The following is a 27,850-nucleotide window of genomic DNA, read 5'->3' on the forward strand; positions in this document are numbered from 1 at the left end:
TAATGAATACTTTACTTCAGTATTCACTATGGAAAAGGATCTTGGCGATAGTAGGGATGACTTACTGCAGATTGAAAAGATTGAGCATATAGACATTAAGAAAGAGGATGTGCTGGAGCTTTTGGAAAGCATCAAGTTGGATAAGTCTCTGGGACTGGATGAGATGTACCCCAGGCTACTGTGAGAGGTAAGGGAGGGGATTGTTGAATCTCTGGCAATAATCTTTGCATCATCAATGAGGACAGGAGAGGTTCCGGAAGATTGGAGGGTTGCAGATGTTGTTCCCTTATTCAAGAAAGGAAATAGAGATAGCCCAGGAAATTATAGAGCAGTGAGTCTTACTTCCGTGGTTGGTAAGTTGATGGAGAAGATCCTGAGAGGCAGGATTTATGAACATTTGGAGAGGCATAATATGATTAGGAATAGTCAGCGTGGCTTTGTCAAAGGCAGGTCGTGCCTTACGAGCCTATTTGAATTTTTTGAGGATGTGACTAAATACATTGATGAAGGTAGAGCAATAGATGTAGTGTATATGGATTTCGGCAAGGCATTTAATAAGGTACCCGATGCAAGGCTTATTGGGAAAGTAAGGAGGCATGGGATCCAAGGGGACCGTGCTTAATGGATCCAGAGCTGGCTTGCTCACCGAAGGCAAAGAGTGGTTGTAGATGGGTCATATTCTGCATGGTGGTTGATGACCAGTGATGTGCCTCAGGGATCTGTTCTGGGACCCCCTTCTCTTTGTGATTTTTATAAATGACCTGGATGAGGAAGTGGAAGGAGGGCTTAAATTTGTTGATGACACAAAGGTTGGGGGTGTTGTGGATAGTGTGGAGGGCTGTCAGGAGTTACAGCAGGAAATCGATAGGATGAAAAACTGGGCTGAGAAATGGCAGGTGGAGTTCAACCCAGATAAGTGTGAGGTGGTTCATCTTGGTAGGTCAAATATGGTGGTAGAATATAGTATTAATGGTAAGACTCTTGGCAGTGTGGTGGATCAGAAGGATCTTGGTCTGAGTCCATAGGACACTCAAAGCTGCTATGCAGGTGGACTCTGTTGGTTAAGAAGGCATATGGTGCATTGACCTTCATTAATCGTGGGATTGAATTTAAGAGCCGAGAGGTAATGTTACAGCCATATAGGACCCTGGTCAGACCCCACTTGGAGAACTGTGCTCAGTTCTGGTCGCCTCACTACAGGAAGATTGAGTGAACTCTGCCTTTTCTCCTTGGAGCAATGGAGGACGAAAGGTGTATAAGATGCTGAAAGGCATTGATTGTGTAGATAGTCAGAGGCTTTTTCCCAGGGCTAAAATGGCTAGCACGAAAGGGCATAGTTTTAAGGTGCTTGGAAGTAGGTACAGAGGAGCTGTCAGGGGTAAGTTATTTACACAGAGAGTGGTGAGTGCGTGGAATGGGCTGCCGGTGACAATGGTGGAGGTGGATACGATAGGGTCTTTTAAGAGACTTCTGGATAGGTACAGGGAGCTTAGAAAAGTCAAGGCCTATGGGTAACCCTGGATAATTCCTAAAGTAAGTACATATTCGGCACAGCATTGTGGGCCAAAGGGGCTGTATTGTGCTGTAAGTTTTCTATGTTTCTATGTTTTCAGTCAGTATAATTGTACTGTCAATACTATTTAAAGGAAATGTTTTATTACTTTTTAAATGATTGTACAAAGTACATTATATACCACACTTAAGAGAGGACTTCCAAGCAATTTGCATGTAAACCTCTTTCAGTTCTGCTCTTTAATTGACCTCTAGGTCAAATATTTTTTTGATGTCTTGATGGTCCACAATGGTGCATACAGTTGAGTACATTTGCTAAAATGTGGCCATTAAATAACAGTAGCTTTAATCTGGAAATACTGATCTCTCATCCATGTTGAGATATGACAAGTGTTTGATGTAATCATTTCTCAAACTTCTAGCCTCATAAACACAAACTTAATAATCTAAAAATATTAGCTGCTCACTAACGTTTCTGAGAAAACAAATGGACTTTATGGGTGAATGGTGGAGTAGGAGGTCAGGTGAGGGAATGGAGAAGTTGTATGACCTCCAGTTTCTAATGTACCTTGTTTCCATCCTGATCGTCGCAGGAGACTTCAACCAGGCCAGCTTGAAGTCTCTGACAAGCGTCCACCAGCATGTCACCTGTGGTACAAGAAGATCCAACACACTGTTGCACCACCGTTCAGAATGTTTAATGCGCCATCCCACATCTGCCCTTTGGCAAGTTTGATCATCTGTCTGTACTTCTACTCGCAGCCTTTAGGCAGAGTCGGAGGACCGCAGCATCAGTGGTGAGGACCATGAACGTATGGTCAAAGTAGGTGCAAGACTGGACCATATTCAGGGATTCACCTTCAGATCTTTTTGAGTATGTGATTGCCGTCACCAATTTCATCTCGACCTGCATTAATGAGTGTGTTCCTTCAAGGACATACCACACCACAGATATCCAAACCAGAACCTGTGGATGAACCAGAAAATTAGTAGTCTGCCGAGGGCTAGATCTATGTCATTCAAGACTAGCAATCCAGAACCCTACGAAAAGTCCAATTACACCCTACAGAAGGACACGGCGAGAACGAAAAGATAATTCCATTTGAAGTTAGAGACACAGGTAGTTGCACAGCAGCTGTGGCAGGGTGTGCATGCCATTACTTCCTAGAAGGTGATGCCTAAAAGCATAAATATCTGTGATGCTTTACTCCTTGATGAGTTCAATGCCTTTATGTGTGCTTTGAAAGAGAATAAAATTACACTTGTACAAGTATCCCCAGCATCTGGCAAGCTTATGATTTCTGTTTTGGAGGTGGATGTCAGAACATCCTTCAAGAGGATAAACCCTTTCAAGGCATCAGGACCCGATGCTGTGCTTGGCAGGTTACTAAAAACGTGTCAACCAACTGGCTGGAGTGTTCAAGAAAATCTTCAAAGTTTCACTGCTGCAGATGGAAACCTGCTTCAAAAGGCCAGCAATCATACTGTTGCTTAAGATAAGCAGGTGAGCTACCTCAATGACTACCACCTGGTAGCATTCATACCCAGAGTGCTGAAGTGCTTTGGAAGGTTAGTAATGGCTAGAATTAACTTCTGCCTGAGCAGGAACCTGGACCCAGTGCAGTTTCCCTATCACCACAACAGGTCTCTAGTGGATGCAACCTCAGTGGCTCTCCACACCGACCACCTAGACAACAGTAATACATACATTAGGTTGCTGTGCATCAATTATATGTCAGCGTTCAATGCCATCATTCCAATAATACTAATTAACAAGCTTCAAAACAGGGGTCTCTGTACCACCTTCTGCAACTGGATTCTTGACTTCCTTATTGGGAGCCCATAAATAATATCTCCTTCTCGGTGTCAATCGACATAGGGCAACTCAAGGATGTGTGTTCATTCTGCTGGTCTACTCTCTCTACACTTATGACTGTGTGGCTACTCACAGTTCAAACAACATCTATGAATGTATTGATGACATCATTGACAGAATCTCAGGTGGCATCAAGGAGGTGTGAGGGAATGAAATTACTTGGCTAGTTGAGTGGTGTTGCAACCAACAACTTTACACTCAATGTCAGCAAGCCCTTGGAATTGATTGTGGATTTCAGAAAGGGGAAATCGGGAGAAGATACACCAGTCTTCGTTGAGAGGTCAGCAGCTACAGGTTCCTTAATGTCAACATCTCAGAGAATCAAATCTGGGCCTAACATATTGATGCAATCAATAAGAAGGCACACCAACACCTGTGCCTCATTAAGAGTTTGAGGATATTTGATAAAATAATGGTACACCTTGAAGAAAATATGCAAAACCACATCCTGGAGAGAATGGAATTCAAATAGCAGCAAGGGGATGAAAATTGATTCGGGCACCAGAAGAGCTTAGCTATGCTTAAACCACTTACCCAGTTTGCATGGAATACGTCCATAAAGGAGATGTTTTTTGGACAATTTTGGCAATCATTCAGGCAAAGTGCCATAATGAAATGCCCTTGTTCAAATGGACGTATGTGTATGCCAGAGAATTACAATGCAGTCAGATTCCAAGGACCGCAGGGAGGCCTTGAATACAAAAATTATGGAAAGAATGACCAAGCGCTTGGAGAAATTTGAATGGATAAAGATCTAATACATGATTTGTTAAAGGCAGAAGGTTTTCGAAGTTAAGAGATTTGATAGATATAAAAGGTCATGATTAGATAGGGTATTTCAGGGAACAGATTTTAAATTTGGAGCATAACAGAAAACCTTTTCACCTAGTTAACATATGGAACTTGCTGCCTGAAAGAGCGATGGAAGCAACCAGTGGTTCAGGCCTTTTAGGAGAAAATTAGGTAAGTACTTGAGAAATGTTTGTGGGGCTTAAGGAACCCTGACTTATTTCTGTGCTATAACACTCCTAATGTTGAAGTGGTGCAATCAGTTAATGGCAATATTTTCCTTTTAAATTATTCTGAAATTATATTAACAGGTTTTCTGTAATCTATCAAAAATAGATTCCAATGAATAAATCTTAAACTTTGAGTTCAGATTTGATTCAATGAATCTCTTCCCTCTTGATCACCTCGCATCACCCCTCTCAGTTTTTGTCTTCTGTTTGTAATCATCTTCTTTCCCTCTGTCATCTTGTTACATTTGCCTCACAATTCTTCTCCCAAATCTTTCCACGTCATCATCATCATTCTTATTCTTTCTTGATACATGCCTCTTTTCTCCCTTGTCTTCTTTCAGAAAATAACTGGATGCTGCCATACTGGAGTATCAATTTAATTTTGTCTCTGATCTTGAAAATTTCTTCAAGGAAGGCTTTGCAATGTGAATCAATTGAAATGTATAACTTTGTGTATTTCTGGCAAAACATTTGTAGTTAAGGAAAGTGAAATGCTAAAGGAACTCTGAGATTAGTTTAGTTTAGAAGACTATCTCCACTGATATTAATCCAGCTCTTCAAACTGTTTCTTAGTAATTCATCTCCCACACTGCCCTGCACTGACTGAACCTCCACTGACTAGATAGTAGATCATAGCTTGGAGGTGTCATTCAGCTACAGCTCTGCAGATGAAAATTAGTAATATCTTCGTCTTCTTTCCTTCAAACTTGATGAAATGAGAATTTCCTAATTTATGAATTTGAAACTACCATGAATTTGTAGTAAAAGATTTAACATTACATGTCTTTCAGGGTTTGTGAAGAAGTTGAAAATCAACAGACTGTCAGCCTCCTTTGTGAAAAGGTTCAGCAGTCTTCAGTGGATGAGGTAAAATTGAACCAGTTTGGTTTGTACAAGTAATTTGAATATTATATCAAAACAGTGGTGAAACCCATCATGCTTCCAAGGATGAGGCACTCTGGTTAAACTAATCAAGAAAGCTGCTATTACTCTGCTGGGAATGAAAGTGTCAGATAGAGACAAAGTATTTAAAGAGGAAGTATTCCTGTTAGTGAAAGGACCCAAGAACCAGAGGATGTGGAGTAATGGAGCTGTGAGGGGAAAATACTACATGTGACATAAGTTAAAGTATTTTTATGTGGGAGGACTTCCAGGTCATCAAGGGAATGGCGGCGTAAGGAAAAGGTCTCTCGACAAAAAAGAAGGTAAACTGCCCCATAATCGAATTTAGACAAATACTTAATATTGCATAACTATATTAATAAAAGGGGCAAGGATGATGTCTAAGAACAAGATTAAAAAGTCCGCTCCGAAGGCTGATAAACATAAATAGACGCAGCAAGGCGACGGGCCAAGCTCCCCCACGGCAAGCCAGGACGGAGATAATGAGGGGGAATCGGTGACTCTGTCCTTGATTCTCGGAGAGATTCGCGAGTTCCGACAAGATAACAGCAAACAGCTGGAAGATATTAAAGGAGAAATAGTAAAAACTAACTCGCGGATAGATGAAGCCGAAGCGAGGATTGTTGGAATTGAAGAGAAGCTACAAAACGCAGAGGGGGTGATAGCAGAAATGCTGAAGCTGCAAGACCAGCTCCAGTGGAAACTAATAGATCAAGAAGGCCGCTGGAGAAGGGAAAATGCGAGGATTTATGGAGTTCCCGAAGGAACTGAAGGTAAACCTGGATTGATGATTCCCTTCGTGGAGAAGCTACTTAGAGAGAACCTTGATATACCAGCCGCAAAAGACCTACAGATAGAAAGAGCTCACCACGCGTTGGCACCACAGCCTCCGGCAGGCGCCCAGCCCAGATCGATTCTGGTCAGATTTCTCAGTTACAGAACGAAGGAAGAGGTGCTTAAAAGGGCATGGCAAAAGAAAGGTTTCATGTGGAACAACTGTAAAATCAGTTTAGACCACGACTACGCACCGGGGATTCTTGCCAGACGGAAGGAATATACGGAAACACGAAGAGTCCTGAAGGAAAACAACATCAAATTCCAGACCCTGTATCCAGCTCGGCTGAGAGTCTTTTACGACGAAGGGACAAAAACTTACGCTACGGTGGAGGAGGCAACGTTGGACCTGGCGGACCGGGGACCACCTATTAAAGTTATCACCCAACCGGAGTCGCTACTGGAGAGGATTTGGCAGAAGTCGTGGCAGTTACTGGGGCGAGGACGCTCCACACGAACCAGAGTGTTAAACTACAAGGAAAAGCTGCAAATATTCAGACGCGAATGTACAGAGAACACAGATTAATTAAGAGAAATGACTGAAAAGAGTAAATCGGACTTAATGGTAAAATGAAAACTGGTAACTGAAAATAAACTAGACGGAATAACTTGAATGATAGCAATATGGTCGAGACATAAATAGGAGAAAATTCTCTATGATTATTCAAACTGCTGAGGGCCCTCTAACACAGGGTGAAGATAGAGGTTATCCCTCTGAACTGAGGTGGGTCGGTGCTCAGGCCTCACTGTGGGAAGTCGGGAAAAATTTTCAAATGTTGCACGTTCAAAAATGTCTAGGGTGTGGTTATATGTCTTGGTTTACTGTTGAGAAGGGATTGCTTACTGTTTGGTTAGAAAAGGAGAGTGTTTTTTTTTCTACTAGAGAAAAATGCAAACTGAATTGGTAAAAATAATTTCCTATAATGTTAATGGGGTTTTGAATCCAATTAAAAGAAATAAGATTATGTCTAAATTGAAAAAAGAGAGGGCACAAATAGCTTTCCTCCAGGAAACACATATGAGCCAATCTGAACATGGAAAATTAAAAAGAATGGGCTTTAAGCATGTATTTTATTCATCATATAAATTGAGTCACACAAGAGGGGTAGCTACTTTAATATCAAGTACTCTTAATTATGAACATATTTCAGAGACTAGAGACAAAGAAGGACGGTTCGTAAAAATCACAGGAAGAATAGAAGGTACAGAAATAACATTGCTGAATGTTTATGCTCCTCCAGGTTGTGAATGGTCATTTTATAGACACATTTTTGACCTAATGGTCAGTTCTCAAGAGGTAGTAATTTGTGGAGGGGATTTTAATATTAGATTAAATCCTATATTAGATTCTTCAAGAATAGTTACTCAGAATAAACCTCTGACTCGGAAAGTGAATTCATTAATGGAGGAGTTGGGAATTATAGATGTCTGGAGGGAATTACACCCTACTAGTAAAGATTATACATATTACTCTTTCCCTCATTCAGCCTATTCAAGGATAGACTATTTCTTTATCTTTAATACAGATAGACTCAGGATAAAAAACTGTAATATTGCAACAATTGATCTGTCGGATCATAGCCCAGTCTCTACGTCTCTAATCCTGGAAAGGAAAATGAGGAAAACACTATGGAGGCTAAACCCACATATACTCAATAACCCGAAAGTAATGGAGAGATTAAGGGGAGAAATCAAAGAATATCTAGACCTTAATGACACGGGAGAAACATCACCAGTGATCTTATGGGATACATTGAAAGCTGTACTGAGAGGGAAAATTATTTCCATTACCACTCACATGAAAAAAATCAATGCACAAAAATTAGCAGACCTTCAAGGAAAATTAAAACAACTTCAAGTTGTAGATAGCAACAAAAGTAATTCAAATCGAAAACAGGAAATTAGGAAATTGCAAAGTGAAATTGACGATATTTATACGTTGGAAACTCAAAGAAATTTTCTTTACCTGAGACAAAAGAATTATGAAGTAGGAGGTAAATCAGCTAGATTATTAGCATATAAATTACGAAAACAACAAGCAGACAATACAATTCATAAAATAAAGAATCCAAAGACAAAGCTTGTGGAGAGTACAATAGGGAAAATTCAAGAGAGTTTTGAAACATATTATCGAGAGCTGTACTCCCAACCCTGGGCCCCCAATGAGCCCTATATAGACAGTGTATTGAATTTTTTAGATCTACCTAAACTTACAGATTTACAAAATGAAAGTTTATTAGACCAGTAACTCTCAAAGAACTGAACGTGGTCATCTCTAGGTTAAAGGCTGGAAAGTCCCCGGGTTCTCATGGGTTTACCCCAGAGTGGTACAAGTCCCTGAAGACACAGTTAGCCCCATTACTACTTAACACCTTTAATTGGATCTTGCAGAGAGGAGAAACTCCACCTTCCTGGAGAGAAGCGATTATTTCAGTTATTCCTAAAGAGGGTAAAGATAAACTAGAATGTGGCAATTATCGGCCAATTAGTGTTCTTAATTTAGATTACAAACTATTTACATCTATATTAGCGCGCAGATTGGAAAAGTTTTTACCTGGCCTAATCCACTTAGACCAGACTGGATTTATTCAACAAAGACAAACACAGGACAACATAAGGAGAACTCTGCACATATTAGAACAGGTTAATAAGAACAAGACAGTGACAATGGTAGTAGGATTGGACGCTGAGAAAGCTTTTGATTCGGTTAGTTGGACATTCCTATACAGAGTGTTAGGAAGATTCGGCTTTCAAGAAAAGTTTATTAAAGTAATTCAGACTCTATATGACAGCCCTACAGCCCGAATTAAGATAAGTGGGGACCTCGCTGACTCCTTCATCTTAGAGAGAGGCACTAGACAGGGATGCCCAATTTCTCCTCTCCTTTTTGCGCTATATATTGAACCGCTTGCCCAACTAATAAGACAGAGCGAAATCGTAAAAGGTATCAAGGTGGCAGGGATTGAACAGAAAGTGGCGTTATTCACAGATAATGTTTTGGTCTATCTGAGTGAACCAGAAAAATCATTTATAGGATTGTTTACACTGTTGGATGACTTTGGGGAAAATATCAGGTTATAAAATAAATGTAAGGAAAACGCAGGTTATATCCCTAAATTATACACCATCCAAAAAGTTGCAGGATACATATGACCTTAAGTGGGAAGCTAAATCATTAAAATATTTAGGAATAACCCTGCTGAAGGATCTTTCAACACTGTCACAGGTAAATTATGGGCCATTAATCTCAGAGATAAAAGCAGATATGCATAGATGGAATCTTATCCCCTTTTTAAGTTTAAATTCAAAGATAAATACTATAAAAATGAATATTCTTCCTCGGTTATTGTATCTTTTCCGTACTTTACCGGTGGAGGTGGATGATAATCAATTCAGGGAATGGGACAAATGGATTTCCCGCTTCATTTGGCAAGGAAAGAAACCTAGAATTCGATATAACACCTTACAGTTAGGGAAGGAAGGAGGAGGTGTGGTTCTTCCTTGCCTGAGAAATTATTTTTATGCCTCACAGATAACCCCTCTGTTATATTGGTGTAATAGGGAATATAAGGCTAGATGGAAGGAAATAGAATTTGGATTAGTTGACAGTTTTCCTCTTCAGGCCTCAATAGCTGACAAAGGATTGATGGCCCAGTTGGAAAAATTTTAAAACGCTTGGATAAATCTTACATTAAAAGTATGGTAGAAGGTGGTTAATTCATGTGGAATTAATAACATGTTAAAACTCTTTAGATGGTGTGCATATGATACCGAATTCCTTCCCAACAGAGGAGATAAAAGATTTGAGCTATGGATAAAGAAAGGTCTTACAACCTACCTCTCATTTATAGATAAAAGAGTATTACAAAGTTTCCAAATCCCGCAGGACAAACATGGCCTAGAGCATAATGACTTTTTTAGGTACCTTCAAGTACGAAACTATGTTAACCAGAGTTGTAGATATACAGACCTATCAACAGTAGAATTAGAATTTTTCAAGATTCTGAATTCGGCTTGCAGTTCAATACCTAGTAAATCAGTTTCTCGATTATATAATGCACTCTCCCATGCTAAAAATGTAAATACACTGTATATTAAAGAGAAGTGGGAGAAAGAAGCAGGGTTGGTACTTTCAGAGGAGGCTTGGGGGAAAATCTGCAGCTTTCAATGATCCTCAACTAATTCTTTGACTTGGAGAGAACATTGTTGGAAAAACATTATAAGATACTTCAAGACCCCATATCAGGAAAAATATAAAGATACAAATGTGATGTGTTGGAGAAGGTGCGGCTCCAAGGAGGCAAATCATTTTCATATTTTTTGGGATTGCCCTAAATTAAGTCTATTTTGGGAAGGTATTCATAGAACATTAGTTAAGGTACTTAGGTCCCAGATACCTCTGAACTTTGAGACGCTCTATTTGGGGCATGTATTGTTTCTTGAACAGAAGGAAGATATAAAGTTGCTGCAGGCCCTCTTAGCGGCAAGTAAGAAATCAATCACTAGAAAATGGCTAAATCCAATACCACCTACATTAGAAGATTGGTACGAAATTATCTTGGAAATATTTAAAATGGAAAAGTTGACTTACTCCCTGAGAACTCAAAAAGAAAAATTTTATCAAATCTGGAATAAATGGATTGAATATATAACCCCAATGCAAGCAGACTTTAGATGACTCTCCAAATGATTTATACTGCTCTTCTCATCAACACAGCAATATTGCTAACATAAGCACCCCTAGTCTAAATGTTTGTTTTTTTTGTTTTCTTTTGAAAAATAGAGAATTAACACAAGTAAAGGGAAAGATTTGGGAAAGGGATAAAAAAAAATGAAAAAATTAAGTAAATAAGTACATAGGGATTGGATAATTATGTCTGCGGGCAGGAGCAAGCATGAACAAATTAGGATATAAACACCTACAATGGTTGATACATAGGCTTATATACAACATTTTGGACCAGTGGAAATGGGCCAGAAGGGTTATATGGAAACTATTATTACCATTTTTCTTAACAACTAATTCCATTACTTAGCCTAATAGGTTAGATTTACCACAGTACATAATTATCTATTTAAATGTTTATTTTCCTTTTATATCATCTCAATGTGTACTTAAGAATGTATAAATAATTGTAGTTTTATACATATAAAAAAATGGAAAAGGTTATATGTGTGAAAAAAGTACATGATATTTGTGAATTCCTTATCCAAATAAAAATAAAATTAAAAAAAAAATAAAATATTTTTATGTGATTAGTTGTTAGGACCTGGATTGTCAGGAGGAGCACCAGAGGCAGATTCAATATGTTTAAAAGGGCTTGGATAAGTAGTTGAAAGGGGAATAAGAGCAGGGCAAACAGGAGAGTTTGGAATAGGGTATAGCTAGATTTCTCTTGTATATAGCCAGGAGACAAAAGGTAGGATCAGAGTAAAATAACTAGGTTGGTAAATTATAGGCCAAACACTGCAAAGAAAATTTTTAGAACTTCTGACTTCATAGACGCCTTATCATCTAGAATGTTTACACACCACTGTGTTGAATAACAAAGGTATTTGTTCAGTATGCAATATCTTTATCAAAATTTCACTTGTGATTCCTGTATTTTAAGTATATCCATTTCCACTATTTACCACGCCACCATTTTATGATTGTGCTGCTAAGTCCATTTTTTTTCCCATCTGAAGGAGGAGCCCGTTTGATACTTTTTTTGTTCATTTGATACAAGCAGACCGAACTTTCTGATAGTCAAGCAACACACATAAAATGCTGGAGGAACTCAGCAGGCCAAGCAACATCTATCGAAAAGAGTACAGTCAACATTTCAGGCTGTCCTGATGAAGGATCTTGGTCCAAAATGTCGTCTATACTCTTTTCCATAGATGCTGCCCAGCTTGCTAAGTTCTTCCAGGATTTTGTGTATGTTGCTTGGTTTTCCAGCATCTGCAGATTTTCTCTTGTTTGTGATAGGCAAAATCTTTTTGTTCCATGGTCCAGAATTTGTACTGTTTTACTTAGTACCAGAAAACCCCCACTTTCTGTCAGATTAGTTTTGGATATATTTGTTTCACTACCTCTTGATGTGACCTAACAGATGTGTTGTTTAATTACTAAATTTCCAGTTTTCTTATGTGCATTTACTAAATTAACTTGTATCTAAGTGAGGGGAAAGTGGATTGGGAAAACAAGGCCAGTACCGGACCTGAAGAGGGAGAATTTGTAGAATGTCTAAGGGTTGGCTTTTTAGAACAGCTCGTTGTTGAGCCCACTAGGGAATTGGCTGTGCTGAATTGGGTGTTGTGCTATGATCTGGCAGTGATAAGAGAGCTTAAGGTTAAGGAACCCTTAGGGAACAGTGATCACAATATGATCAAGTTCACATTGAAATTTGAGAAGGAGGAGCTAAGTTCCAATGTGTCAGTGTTTCAGTGGAATAAAGGAAATTACAATGGCATGAGAGGTGAACTGGCCAAGATTGAATGGAAAGGGACACTAGCAGGAAAGACAGCAGAGCAGCAATGGCTGGAGTTTCTGCGACAAAAGAGGGAAGTGCAAGACAGATATATTCAAAATAAGAAGAAATTTTGGAATGGAAGAAAGACACTTCTGTGGCTGACAAGTGAAGCCAGAGCAAAAGCAAAAGAGAGGACATGTACAAGGAAGCCAAAGCTAGTGGGAAGATGGAGGGTTGGGAAGTTTTTAAAAACTCAGAAGGAAACTAAGAAAGTTGTTAGGAAAGAAAAGGTAAATTATGAAAGGAAGCTGGCAACTAATATCAAAGAAGATACTGAAAGCTTTTTTAAGTATATAAAGGGTAAAAGAGAGTTGAGAGTAAATATAGGACCAATAGAAAATGACACTGGAAATATTGTAATGAGAGAGACAGAGATGGCAGTGGAAGACATCTGCAGTATACCAGACATTCAAGAGTGTCAGGGAAGTAAAATATGTACAATGAAAATAATGACTGAGAAGGTGCTCAGGAAGCTTAATGGTCTGAGGGTGGATAAATTTCCTGGGCCTGATGGAATGCACCCTCGGGCTCTGAAGGAAGTAGCTGAAGAGATTGCAGAAGCATTAACAATGATCTTTCAAGAATCAATAGATTTTGGCATTGTACCAGATGACTGGAAAACTGTAAATGTTACTCTGCTATTTAAGAAGGGTGGGAGGAAGCAGAAAGGAAACTATAGGCCTGTTAGCCTGACATCAGTGGTTGGGAAGATGGTGGAATCAATTGTTAGGGATGAGATTACGGAATACCTGGAGGCACATGACAAGATAGGCCAAAGCCAGCATGATTTCTTGAAAGGAAAATTCTGTCTGACTAAACTACTGCAATTTTTTGAGGAAATTACAAGCACGGTAGGCAAAGGAGATGCAGTAGATGTGGTGTACTTGGATTTTCAGAAGGCCTTTGACAGGGTGCCGCACATGAGGCAACTTAGCAAGATAAGAGCCCATGGAATTACAGGGAAGTTACTAGCATGGGTGGAGCGTTAGCTGATCAGTGGAAAACAGAGTGGGAATAAAGGGATCATATTCTGGCTGGCTGCCGGTTACCAGTGACGGGGTTGGTGTAGGGACCGCTGCTTTTTATGATGTATGTCAATGATTTGAACTATGGGATTAATGGATTTGTGGCTAAGTTTGCCAATGATACAAAGATAGGTGGAGGAGCAGCTAGTGTTGAGGAAACAGAGAGCCTGCAGAGAGACTTAGATAGTTTAGGGGAATGGGCAAAGAAGTGGTAAGTGAAATACAATGTTGGAGAGTGTATGGTCATGCACTTTGGTGAAAGAAGTAAACGGGCAGACTATTATTTAGATGGGGAGAGAATTCAAAATGTAGAGATGCAAAGGGACTTGGGAGTTCCTGTGCAGGATACCTTAAAGGTTAACCTCCAGGTAAAGTCGGTGGTGCAGAAGGCAAATGCAATGTTGGCATTCATTTCTAGAGGTATAGAATATAAGAGCAGGGATGTGATGTTGAGGCTCTATAAGGCACTCGTGAGACCACACTTGGAGTATTGTGTGCAATTTTGGGTTCCTTATTTTAGAAAGGATATACTGACATTGGAGAGGGTTCAGAGAAGATTCACAAGAATGATTCCAGGAATGAAAGTGTTACCATATGAAGAACATATGGCAGCTCTTGGGTTGTATTCCCTGGAGTTCAGGAGAATGAGGGGGGATCTCATAGAAACATTCCGAATGTTAAAAGGCCTGAACAGATTAGATATGCCAAAGTTAATTCCCATGGTAGGGGAGTCAAGGACAAGAGGGCTCAACTTCAGGATTGAAGGACGTCAATTTAGAACAGAGATACGGAGAAATTACTTTAGTCAGAGGGTGGAATTTGTTGCCATGAGCAGCTGTGGAGGCCAAGTCATTGGGTGTATTTAAGACAGAGATAGATAGGGTTCTTGATTAGCCAGGGCATCAAAGAGTAGGTGGAGAAGGTGGGGATGACTGGAAGAATTGGATCAGCCCATGATTGAATGGTAGAGCAGACTCAATGGACCGAATGGCCTACTTTACTCCTATATCTTATGGTCTTATGATTGGTGTTTTGCTGATGTAAATATAACTCCTTTTTGAATTTATTTTTTAAGGTTTTGGAAAAAAACTTGGAAGTTGTGTGTCATCCCAGTGGGAGATCGGAGAGTATGAATTTAATGTTAGCAAATGGAATTGAGTCAACATTCAGCGGGTATGTTTTGTTAAAGTACCTGCCAAATCCATTTGTATTTTTACAGTTCATAGTAATTAGATGCAGTAATAATAAGTGGTTATGTAACAGATGTTGTATCAAATATCTTAGTTTTTGATTAGATGTTTCTTGAACTTTCACAGTTTGACTTAGTATGTTTTCTTGACTTTCAGGCTGTTATCAAACACGTCCAATGAAAGTGTTTTATATGAAGTTGTAAATAAAATGAAGTTTTCACTGATGAGTTCACAAAATCTTCATCTGCAAGATGATTCAGTCTTCTCTGAAGGAAATGATGGTATAGTTAGCAAACTTGTACTTTACATTTAGTTTTGAAATTGTTCTATATATTTAAAATGTTTTTGTCAGATGCAATGTGCTTTGCAGCTCTTTGAAAACTATATTCCTATAAAATATGAATAATTCAACAACCTTAGTGTAGATCTTGTAAAATTGAGAGAGAGGGAGAACCATTTTATGTCGCCATATCAGACATCCCACCTCTCCCAGAAGTTCCGGGAGTCTCCCATGTATTGATAGCGGCTCCCTGATACCTGCAGGGTATACAATATACAATATCCCGGAAGTCGATTGTTTAGAGAGCGAGAGAGAGAGAGAACCATGGCAGAGTTCCAAAAAAAGAAAATATAAAACGTATTTCACTCCAGACTACACTAAAGTGTACCCCTCCCTAATAGGGGTCAAAAATAATGACTGTTGCTCGCTGCACTGTTTGCAACAGTGACTTTTCTATTGCCCGTGGTGGGTTAAGACTGTAAAAGACATGTTGAGGTGAGTTTAACAGGTGTCATTCATTCATTAGCATAGCCACCGTTATTTAAACTAGCTGGCCAGCTGCTAAGGAGCTACTCTATTGCAGACATCCCACCAGGCCCGGAAGTTCCAGGAGTCTCCCACAAATTGATGGTGCTACCTACCTGAAATGAGTTTTTGCAGGGTGGGATGTCTGCCATATAATTTCTTCACCAACCAGTTCCATTTTAAAGTCACTTGAAATGTGCATTATTTTCAAAGTTAAGTTTTATTTTTACTTTCATTAGTGTCTGAAAAATTCAAACAGATCAGTACTTTTTGTTGCTTTGAATATTCAGCTCCACCCAAAAATGGCAATGAAATTGGTTACCTCAGACACTGTCCACATTCTGTTTGTATTGTCAATAGGATTTGGTTGTGAAACCATCTGTTCAGATAAGTGGAGAAGTCTCATCTAATGCATGGTGAAAATCTGATAAAAATTCTATTAAATAGAGACTCCAGAATGCAAAGTCAGCAAGGCGATGTGGCCTTCTATATATTGACGAGACCCGATGCAGACTGGGAGATCGTTTCGCTGAACAGCTCTGCTTTGTCTGCCAGAGAAAGCAGGATCTCCCAGTGGCCACACATTTTAATTCCACGCCCCATTCCCATTCTGATATGTCTATCCATGGCCTCCTCTACTGTAAAGATGAAGCCACACTCAGGTTGGAGGAACAACACCTTATATTCCGTCTGGGTAGCCTCCAACCTGATGGCATGAACATTGACTTCTCAAACTTCCGCTAATGCTCCACCTCCCTCTCGTACCCCATCCGTTATTTATTTATATACACACACATCCTTTTTCTCTCTCTCCTTTTTCTCCCTCTGTCCCCCTCACTATACACCTTGCCCATCCTCTGGTTTTTACCCCCCTCCCCTTTCTCCCTAGGCCTCCTGTCCCATGATCTTCTCATATCCTTTTTGCCAATCAACTATCCAGCTCTTGGCTCCATTCCCCACCCCACCCCCATCTTCTCCCATCATTTCAGATCTCCCCCTCCCCCTCCTACTTTCAAATCTCTTACTAGCTCTTCTTTCAGTTAGTCCTGACGAAGGGTGTCGGCCCAAAACATCGACTGTACCTCTTCCTAGAGATGCTGCCTGGCCTGCTGTGTTCACCAGCAACTTTTATGTGTGAAGGCTCTTTAAGTTGCACTTTTCAGTGATGTTTTAATGAGATGTCTTTCAGCTGAATCCAGGCAACACAGTTATGTGGAAAGTGGAAACTGTTGTCAAGTACTTTGAGGATGGCATGCTTGGTCAAAGATCTCTGCTGTCAGCAATATCCGAGAATTAAAAACGGTTTATTGACATAGGTTTGAGAATGTCATACAAAGCAGAAACAGTGTTTATCTTGTTTGGAAACATCAATGCTGTACCATGTAATACTCAAATGAATTGCTTAGCTAGTGTCAATAGAGTGCATCTATTCGACTTCATTGATAGGATTCCATGAACAGTATGCAGTTTCAAAGTATTGTACTATTTGAGTTCATCTTATGACATATTCTGTTCTGATCACAGATATTAAAGATATTCCCAGAGAGCAATCAAGTCGTTCAACAACAGATTATAAAAGGTTATACATTCTGATGATGATTCATTCTGTAATTGGTCATTAATATGATTATATAATTAGAAAACCATGTGTTTCATTCAGTGTCCTTAAATAATGTCCTTTATTTCTACAGTTTTCACCCTGAAATAAAGTGGCATCAAACAGATGATCATCTTGTGCTAAATATAAAATTGCAAAATGTTGCACAATATTCATGCAGATTTGATCAGTGCAGAGTAATATTCAGGTATGTAGAATAAGCATTGCCTACAAAATATTTGATAACCTTTGGTACATGGAGCTTATTAAAATGGAGGGCTATGCAGTAGGGTAATTCTAGACAGCTTCTAGAGTAGGTTACATGGTTGGCACAACCTTGTGGGCCGAAGGGCCTGTAATGTGCTGCAGATTTCTATGTCCTATGTTCTTTAGTCAATTAATCTTATATTTCTCATTTAAATGCAGTGCCTCTGTTGATGCCAAATTGTACTTGGCAGATATGGAACTTCAAGGCAGTATTTTAAAAGACAAGTGCTTATGTATCATAAAAAATGAAGAACCTGTCATTACGCTGTTTAAAGAGGAGAGAAGTGCGTGGAGCAGTTTGCTGAAAATTAAGGTAATAATCAAATAATTTTCTTCTATCAATCACACTAAACAGAATGAAATATATTTGGTTTAAGGTTGTGCTGGTGAAACACAGTGATGACTTGCTGGCAGCAAACAAAACTACCAACTACTTTATTAATTGCACTTCTTCTGGAAAACAATCACTGCAATCAATAATGTCCCTTTCGGAATCGAAAGGGACCTGTACAACTGGCGTAATTGCTGTGTAAACTAAAGTCTTCAAGATGCAGGATGGTTGCACCGTGGCATGTACGGGCCAGGTTGTGGTGGCAGGGCCCAGGCCCAAGAGCATATTGAAGTCATGGAGCTCAAGTCTGACAGCGAGGAATGAACCGAGGTTTGGCTGATTTATGCGCTAGGCCAGATTGAAAAAGTCAGGGTGTGGAGCTGGAGGCGAGGGATGGGACAATGTTCAGCTCGCTGCTCGGCGAGGCTTACTCGACTCTGCACTGAACTGAGGCTGCAACTAATGGGCTGCTGGATCAGCTGTGACTGGCTTCGTGGCTGTAAACTCAATTTTGTGAACTTTAGATTTGAATGTTATTTGCTTACTTTTTATTGGTTGCATGATTTATTTTCTTTTGCATGATCTTTTTAAAGGGTTCTATTTGGGTTTCTTTGTTTTTAGCTACCTGTAAGGAGACACATCTCAAGGTTGTATATAGTTTACCATCTGGAACCTTTTCAAAGACCTTGCTGTAGTTCGTTGTGACTGTATCAACTACACGACTCTCATCAATGCATTTAGTACCTCTACAAAAGAACAATCAAATTGATCAGACAGGATCTCCCCCTTACAAAACCATGCTGACTAGCTCTGCTTATCCAAATGCAGATTAATCCAGTCTTCAGAATTTTCTTTGCAGTAACTATCCTATTAGTTACATGAGACACTCACACCTGTGATTACATGCTTATCCCTGGAACAACGTTGTTGTCCTGTATTACTGGCTGAAAGTTTTAAAACCTTCCTTGTCTCCCTTTGCAGCCAGGGAAATAACTCATCATGTCCTGGAGAGGTATCCACCTATAAGCTTGCTAACAGGTGTACTAATTTCTCCTTTTTATGATGATCTGGCCTATCATTTCAACTGCCACTTTAGATGATGTCTCCATTTAAGAATTCACCCACATCCTCTGATGTAACACACAAATTGCCATTTTGGCTTGCAGTGGGCTTTCTCTTTCCCTGGTAACATCATTGCCCTAATAAACTCATAAAATGCTCTGTGACAGCTAAGTATCCAGAAAAGAGTGTGGGTGACAGGATTGAACAAAGAGACTGTTACAGTATTGTAGAGGGATGATGTAATTGACACCTGTGGATGGATTTCAAGAGTAGGAGCATCTTTGTTCTACTGGTTGTGTGTACTCAGCTACCAAATAACTGGAAAGATGGGAGAAAAATTTAGAAAACAAGAATTTGCAAGAACAAAGATGTGCTATTAGGGGGACTTTATTGGTACATATTAGGATAATTTTGTAACCAACTGATATTTGGTAAAAATTTATATATACTGAGCATTTTGTGTATTCCTGGGAAAGTTAACACTTCCATGCAAATATATTGCCATGGTGAAGAGATTGTGTTGAATGCATGTCAGTCATTAGCCCTGTTACTAAAGGGCTTTATTGCAATTTCCTTTCAGAATCCAAATGTTACTTTTGATTTCAACTATTTTGTGGAGTCGACAGATGACGTATCTCTTCCAATTTACAATGGTAAGGCCCTCCATTTAGAGTTAAAAACAGAATGTTTTGCTTCATTAAATGTTATAGTGAAATTAAAGATAACTACAAAAGGTTTCATATCAACTAAATACAGTGGCATGCAAAAGTTTGGACACCCCTAGTCAAAATTTCTGTTACTGTGAATAGCTAAGCGAGTAAAAGATGAACTGATTTCCAAAAGGCATAAAGTTAAAGATGACACATTTCTTTAATATTTTAAGCAAGAAAACTTTTTTTCCTCCCTTTACAGTTTCAAAATAACAAAAAAGGAAAAGGACCCGAAGCAAAAGTTTGAGCACCCTGCATGGCAATACTTAGTAACACCCCCTTTGGCAAATATCACAGCTTGGAAATGCTTTTTGTAGCCAGCTAAGAGTCTTTCAATTCTCATTTGGGGGATTTTCACCCATTCTTCCTTTCAAAAGGCTTCTAGTTCTGTGAGATTCTTGGGCCGTCTTGCATGCACTGCTCTTTTGAGGTCTATCCACAGATTCTCGATGATGTTTAGGTCAGGGGACTGTGAGGGCCATGGCAAAACCTTCAGCTTGCACCTCTTGAGGTAGCCCATTGTGGATTTTGAGGTGTGTTTAGGTTCATTATCCTGTTGTAGAAGCCATCCTCTTTTCAGTTGGAGAGGGGTTCTTTTCATGAAATTCTGCACCCTTTTTTCTCCAAACATACCTTTTGCTCATTGCGGCCAAAAAGTTCTATTTTAGCTTCATCAGTCCACAGGAATTGTTTCCAAAGTGCATCAGGCTTGTTTAGATGTTCCTTTGAACCTTTTGAGCAAAGGTATATTTGGAGAAAAAAGGGTGCAGAATTTTATGAAAAGAACACCTCTCCAACTGTTAAGCACGGGGGTGGATCGATCATGCTTGGGGCTTGTGTTGCAGCCAGTGCCACGGGGAACATTTACTGGTAGAGGAAGGAATGAATTCAATTAAATACCAGCAAATTCTGGAAGCAAACATCACACTGTCTGTAAAAAAGCCGAAGATGAAAAGAGGATGGCTTCTACAACAGGATAATGAACCTAAACACACCTCAAAATCCACAATGGACTACTTCAAGAGGTGCATGCTGAAGATTTTGCCATGCCCCTCGCAGTCCCCCGACCTAAATATCATCAAGAATTTGTGGATAGACCTCAAAAGAGCAGTGTATGCAAGACGGCCCAAGAATCTCACAGAACTAGAAGCCTTTTGCAAGGAAGAATGGGCAAAAATCTCCCAAACAAGAATTGAAAGACACTTAGCTGGCTACAAAAACCGTTTACAAGCTGTGATACTTGCCAAAGGGGGTGTTACTAAGTATTGCCATGCAGGGTGCCCAAACATTTACTTCTGTACCTTTCCCTTTTTTGTTATTTTGAAACTGTAAAAGATAGAAATAAAAAAGTTTTCTTGCTTAAAATATTAAAGAAATGTGTCATCTTTAACTTTATGCCTTTTGGAAATCAGTTCATCTTTTACTCGCTTAGCTATTCACAGTAACAGAAATTTTGACCAGGGGTGCCCAAACTTTTGCATGCCACTGTTATGTATGCTAAGCCAGTGCAAGAAGGACAATATATTCCAACATAATGGTGGTACTTTCAGCAGCAGCAGTTTCTTTCCCTGATAATTGCATGGTTGGGGATCACTAGCATGTCATGCACTAAAGGTTAGAGAAATGCATTTCTGCTGGACATGTCTGTTTTACACATAGAAATGACTACCATAGTGGGAGCATGAGACAGGGAACAGTCTATCACCAGCCTACACACCCACTGTTACTTCAGTGATCCAGGCATTCCTGTCCTCATGCACAAAATTGAGAGGTCTGCCCAAAATGCTCTGCCACAGAAGCCACCAGATCCGAGTTGTAAAAGAGCCAATAAACTATGGCAATTGAAATTAAGAGTGTACACACATTAAGTAATGCAGGAAAATGTTCTCAAACTTCAGCAATTTTTTTTTTCAAAGGTGAGTACTATAATTCAGAAGACATTTACCCACAGAAATATTACAAGTTCAGATACTGTATTTATTGTTGAAATATTTAAAAGTTGACATGAACAAAATATTGCTGATATGATGAACTTAGATATTAATTGTAATATGCATTAGTGTCATATGAGGGTTTTTCCTCTTTTATTTGATAGATATAAGAAGAAAAGAGCATCAGCTAGTGCTAGAACCCATGGTCGATGAATGGAATAATTTTACTTATGTTTCTGACAGTTCAGAGGAAGATTACTGACGACGCTGGTATAGTAAGGTCTTGCATTAAATGTTCTCTGGGTTATGCATTCACCACCGAGTTGGCAAGCAGGCCACTTAAGAATAGATTTAATGTTAAATAAGTAAATATCATCTTTGAACAACCAAAATAAAATAATGTTTCTCCGCATTAGTGGATCATTGTTTATCTGAAACAAGGTACTCTGAACTGCCTGTAGACTAGATTTGTGATCTGGACCACAGCTGTTCTTGCAGTTTGTGTTTTAAGACTGAATGGAATATGTGTACATTGCTGGAGCTTGTTTTTAAGCATCTTGCATCATTGCTGAGAATGCCTAACAGATTACTTGGATTATTCCAAGAGAAGCAACATCAAATCTTAAGTCATTATCATTTTCCCCATCCATTCTATTTGCAAACTGAAAACTCTTTATCATAGCTTTGTAGAAATTACTCCAGAAATCCAGAAGTGTGGTAGGCACATAGAGAACACACATTTTGGAATATCAGATTACCACACATTTTGCCAAATGCGTTCTGTATTAATTGAGCCATCATAAATAGATATCCTCCACCTCAAACTGAAAAAAACTCCTTGGTACATTTCTAGTAAACCATGCATATTTTGGATGAGCCAAGATTGTGAATCATAAGAAAGCTCATGTTAACTTATTTCACTTAAAGATGGCACCTGATATTGTTTGGAAATATAAATATTTGGCACATTACAGTTAAATATACATGATGTATAATGGTGTAGTTTGATTAATATTAATCATTTTTATAAGTGAGATTTCTCCATGAGCTGCCATCTATGTTTTGTACATAATTAAATGCATACTCCTTAAATCCCCAAGAGGCATAGAAGGAAAAAGTAGGCACATGGATAATAGAAAAATGGAGGGCTATGTGGAAGGAAAGGGTTAGATTAGAGTAGGTTAAACAATTGGCACAAATTCGTGACCCAAAGGGTCTGTACTGTACAGTGATGTTCTGTGTTCTGTACTCTGCCTTCTAGTTCGACCTTCCAAAGTATCACTTAACACTTTGCTAGGCTGAACTCTATCCACCACTTCTCAGCATCCTACCGATGTCCCATTGTAACCTACAACAGCCCTCTGCACTATCCACAACACTGCCAACCTTCACCTGCAAATTTGGTAACTCTTCCATTTCCTCAAACATCATTTAGAAAAATCACAAAGAGTCAGGGTCCCAGAACAGATCTCTACAGAACCCTACTAATCAGGGTCCCAGAACAGATCTCTGCAGAACACCACTAGTCACCAATCTCCAGGTAGAATACGTACCATCTACCACCTTCTGCTTTGTGTAGCCAAGCAAGTTCTGAATCCGTGCAGCTAAGTTTCCCTGGAACCCATGCCTCATGACTTCCTCTGAGTATACCATGGGGAACCTTATCAAACACCATACTAAAATCCATCTACTACTCTACCTTCAGCAATTTGTTTTGACACTTCCTCGAAGAATTCACTCGGGTTTGTGAGGCACAGCCTACCCCTCACAAAGCCATGCTGACTATCCCTAATCAGACTATGCTTCGCCAAATACTTGTAAATCCTGTTTCTCAGGACCCTTTCCAATAGTTTGCCCACCACGTATGTAAGATTCATTGGTCCAGGAATAAGGAATAATATTTGCCACTCTCCAATCTTCTGGTACCACTCCTGTGGCCAGTGAGGACACAAAGGTCATTGCCAAAGGTTTAACAATCTCTTCCCTAGTTTCCTGAAATAATCTGGCATTTGTCCCTCCAGCCCCAGGGACTTAGTGTACCTATTCTAATGATTATAAAAGGTTCCAGCACATTCTCTTTCTTACCAGTAACATGTTCTAGCATAATAGCCTGTCTTCACATTCATCAAAGTCCCTTTCACTAGATGAATGCTGATACAAAGTATTCATTAAGGACCTTCCCTACCTTCTCTGACTCCAGATATGTGTTTCCTCTTTCATTTCTAATTGGTCCTACCCTTACTGTAGCCATCCTCCTGTTGTGCATAATCATGTAGACTGCCTTGGGATTTCCCTTAATCCTCCTTGCCAAGGCCTTCTCACATTCCCTTCTAGCTCTCCTAAGTACCTACTTAAGCTCCTTCCTGGTTACCTTACCCAGAGTCCTGTCTGATCCTTGCTTCTTAGCTTTTATTTTTTTCCTACTTTTTATTTTCCTATTCCTCCTCTGTGATATTCAGCGATTCTTTTAAATGGATCTTGTTGATGTTCTTATATTTCCACCTATTTTTCTATTTATTATTAAATACATTTTATAATCACTTTTGTAAAATAGCTTGCTTAAGACTATGACTGGAAGAAAAAGTATATTTGCACCCTCCGAAGCTAATTAGTGCCAACCTACTCTTGATCTGCATGTGCCCAGTAGGGACCATGGATTTAAATGAAACAAACCTTTGCTGCACATAATTTTTGGTCTAGCACATTTTTGTTTTATTCCTTTCAGGATGTGAGCAGTATTGCCAAGGGGTCAGAATTTATTGATGTTTGTGAGCTGCTGCTTTGAAACAGCAATGTAATTCTTGTGGTGGAAGAAGGAGCTGCTCATTTTGTACAAAAAACAATGAAAGAACGCTAGTATATTTCCAAGCCCGAATGGTGTGCATCTTAAAAGTGCAAAAGGGAGGTGGTGGTGCTTAATTTTACCTTAAGCCTGTGTCTGCAGTGACAATTTAATGAGCTGAAGCGATAGAGTTGGAGTAGCTTGGGCGAGTATTGTGGTGTGCTTTAGAAGTTACATGTGCAGCCAGTGTGCATTGGTACTCGAAGGAATGAAAGCTTATTCTTTGACAACCAGTTAAGAGAGTGTTTTGTCCTGGATGGTAATTAGTATTTTAAGTATTGTTGGATCTTTGTAAATGGAGAGTATGCCATCAGACTTCACCATCAGTTAGATGTTGTAATGGTTATGAAGAATTAGAATGTGACATTAACAAAATGTTAATGCCAAGGCTGTGAAGTGTGATTATTCAGTCAAATCTGTCAAAATTAGAGACATTTTCCTGTTGATTTTTGTGGCTATTCCTCCATTCAATGGCAATTTTTAAAAATTGTCTTTTTTTTAAAAAGTACTATATTTGATTCTTCCAGAAATTAGTTAGAGCCATTAATTGTACGAGAATGTAAATATTTGGAAAAGATTGATTCTTTGTGATAACTTCATTTATTGAGCCAGATCTGTGACAGTTATGAAAGGATTTTCACATTTCAAGCTTTCCTTTTATGAAAAGAATTGCAGCAGATCAGTACATTAACTCCACTTGGATGCCTTAATGTTTTTCTTGACCTTTTTAATTGACCTATTCTCAACAATTTAAGAGGATATTTCACATTTCTGAAGAACCAGTTTATAACTTTTAAGTTTAATTTTACTTCTCAACGAAGGGAATAGTTCCAGGATTTCATAGACCAGCTTTTTATTCCTAGTATCCAATTTGTAAATGTATTCAATCTTAAATATTGTCCTGCTTTCTTTCCAGCATTTAAACCTGCAAGTAGTAGTATATGGTTATGTTTACAAAAATATCCTTGATAGCTCTAAACCAAATTTACGACACAAATATTCCTTCTTAGCCCCAATGGTCTGTGCTGAGTTTATGCTCTGCAGGATTTCTCATACTTAATCTATTCATACAATACTCCTAGCGATAGCAAACTCTGTTCTGTATTGCTGTACTTTGTTCCCATTTCCCATTATGAACACTATGAAAAATCTTAAATTTCCTGCAGCATACTTTGCAGTACATTTACATACTATGATTATTGCAACAGCTTGTATTTGTACGTGGACAAGAAGGAGAATGTTATGTATATGATCCTTGAGAGTGCCTGCTGTTCAGTCAGAATATAACTTACCTGATTTTTACCTTTTGTTTTCTCTGTAATCTAGAAAGCAACTATCTTAGCCTTCATTGGCACAGACTCCACTACTTGCTGATAAAACCAAGGAACCTGAGTCCTTTGGAAAAGAAATTCCACTTAATCTGTTTGATCACTCCTTGTAAAATAATTCTTATCTTGGGATTCAACCTGGTAAATCTTCTCTGAGATATCTTAAGTGCACGTGTAATCCTACTTAAATTAAAATAAGACATGCATAATATTCCAGCCATAACTTACTTCCAAAAGGGCAACAAGACATCTCTACTCAACTAACTTGCAATGGAGGCCAACAATTACTTGCTGTACCTGCATGCTCACGATGTGTTTAATGTATAAGGACACTTGTCCCTTTGTACAGCATTATTCTGTAAATTATAGCTGTCAGTATTCCATTTTCACTCTGTTTACCCAGTTTGTGATCACTTAAGTGGTTTCTTTTTGCTAGAATGTAGGGTGGTAGATTGTCAAAGTGAAACTGACACAAACCACTTGTGCATCAATGTTGGAAAGTGAATGAAAAAGTACAATGTTTAAAGATGGGAGATCTGTCTGTAGCAAGTGCCATTTTAAATTGCTCACGGATAATAACAGCAAATATTTGTATTTTGCTTATTGGATGTTGACTGTCCATGTAAATGTAAACATTAGGAAACAGTTATTGGTTTTGAATATTTGCTTTTGCATTGGTTAAAGTAACTGGTATTTTCATCTTTAGTTCAAGATTTTTAAAAGGATATTGTAAGAATCTAGTTGAAAATATGCTTGTAACTAAAACAATATTAATGGAGAAATGAGAATATCTGAGGTTATCAAATGTTTCAACAAGTATTAAAACAACAGCTGGTAAAGTTTATAATACTGCATGTTGTAGTATATGGTTTTTTTTTAAAAAACAGGAATTATTTGTTTTAAGTGGAGTTTCCTAAGGGCTTGAGAGAGAGGTAAATTTGAGTTCAGTTGCTTTATAATTGTTCACTAGTGATATTTCTGTATACTGACCAGATCTCCCAAGGACCATCAGTATTTGCATGGCTTTTGCAGAAAGAACAATTTAAAAACATTTGTAACTAAATTTAAAGCTATGTTAACATTCCTTGTGCACTTTTCTTCATCAGAATAAAAAGACATATCCTCTTTGGGATTTGTAAGAAAACTAAATTCTATTTTCTAGTTCATTTTATTTTTCATAGGATATAGGATTATACAGGCTGAGTACCCTTTGAAAATCCAAAATCCAAAAATTTTTTGAGGACTGTCATGTCACAAATGGAAAATTCCACAAGGCATTGGGAAGGTTCCAGGTGATGTGCAGGTCTCTGTGCACCACAGTTGGTTCTGAGAAGTGACCTCACATATGTAATGAACAGAAGTTAATGAAAAATAGAAAAACTGCATAAAGCAAAGAATGAAGATTTCGGTGTGTATTGAAAGAGTGGATTTGTCAGCATCAGCGTGAACATAAGCTGCCTAAGATACGCTGATCATGAAACAAGCAAACATCTATCTCGCCGAACTGAAAATTAAAGATAATTGTGAATATTCAGCAGGCTGGTTTGCAGAAATTTAAGAAAAGGCAAGGCCTTGAATTTTTAAAGATTTCTGGTGATAGTGTCTGCTGATTACAAAGCAGCAGAGAAATTCACTGACAAGTTTGATGAAAATCTAACACTGAATGGCTGCGTCAGTACGTATTTGTGATGAACAAGTACAAGACTAAAATTACTTACCAGAAGCACATAAATTAAGATTCAGGAATGATGCTGATGCCAAACAATCACTAGTTATCCACCTGGGTGGCTGAGGTGTGGTAGCTATTAAAAATATTATATAAAATGACCTTAAGGGTATATGTATAAGCTTTCTATGTAATGTAAATGGATATTGTGTTTAGACTTAGGTCCCATTCCCAAGCAAATATTCCAAAATCGGAAACATTTCAGGCCCCAAGCATTTCAGAAATGGCAACACACACAAAATGCTGGAGGAACTCAGCAGGCCAGGCAGCATCTATGGAAAAGAGCAAAAAGTCAACGTTTCAGGCTGAAACTCAGGTCCTGATGAAGGATCTTGGTTTGAAGTGTCGACTGTTTACTCTTTTCTATAGATGCTGCC

The 27,850-nt window shown here is 38.8% G+C and overlaps 1 protein-coding gene across 1 annotated transcript in view; it reads left to right on the top strand.

Annotated features, from left to right (window-relative positions):
• tdrd12 (tudor domain containing 12) overlaps positions 1-26,847 on the top strand; it is a 197,954-nt gene extending 171,107 nt beyond the window's left edge. Inside the window, exons 32-40 of the mRNA XM_072279710.1 lie at positions 5,199-5,274; positions 14,760-14,857; positions 15,031-15,155; positions 17,204-17,258; positions 17,371-17,484; positions 17,703-17,856; positions 19,517-19,589; positions 21,742-21,852; positions 25,746-26,847. Of these exons, the coding sequence (XP_072135811.1) occupies positions 5,199-5,274; positions 14,760-14,857; positions 15,031-15,155; positions 17,204-17,258; positions 17,371-17,484; positions 17,703-17,856; positions 19,517-19,589; positions 21,742-21,839 (793 nt within the window). The 3' untranslated portion in view covers positions 21,840-21,852; positions 25,746-26,847. The remainder of the gene's footprint in view (positions 1-5,198; positions 5,275-14,759; positions 14,858-15,030; positions 15,156-17,203; positions 17,259-17,370; positions 17,485-17,702; positions 17,857-19,516; positions 19,590-21,741; positions 21,853-25,745) is intronic.
• Positions 26,848-27,850: the final 1,003 nt, after the last annotated feature.

The sequence above is a fragment of the Mobula birostris genome, chromosome 15 (genome assembly GCF_030028105.1).
Source record: "Mobula birostris isolate sMobBir1 chromosome 15, sMobBir1.hap1, whole genome shotgun sequence".
NCBI classification, from domain to species: domain Eukaryota; kingdom Metazoa; phylum Chordata; class Chondrichthyes; order Myliobatiformes; family Myliobatidae; genus Mobula; species Mobula birostris.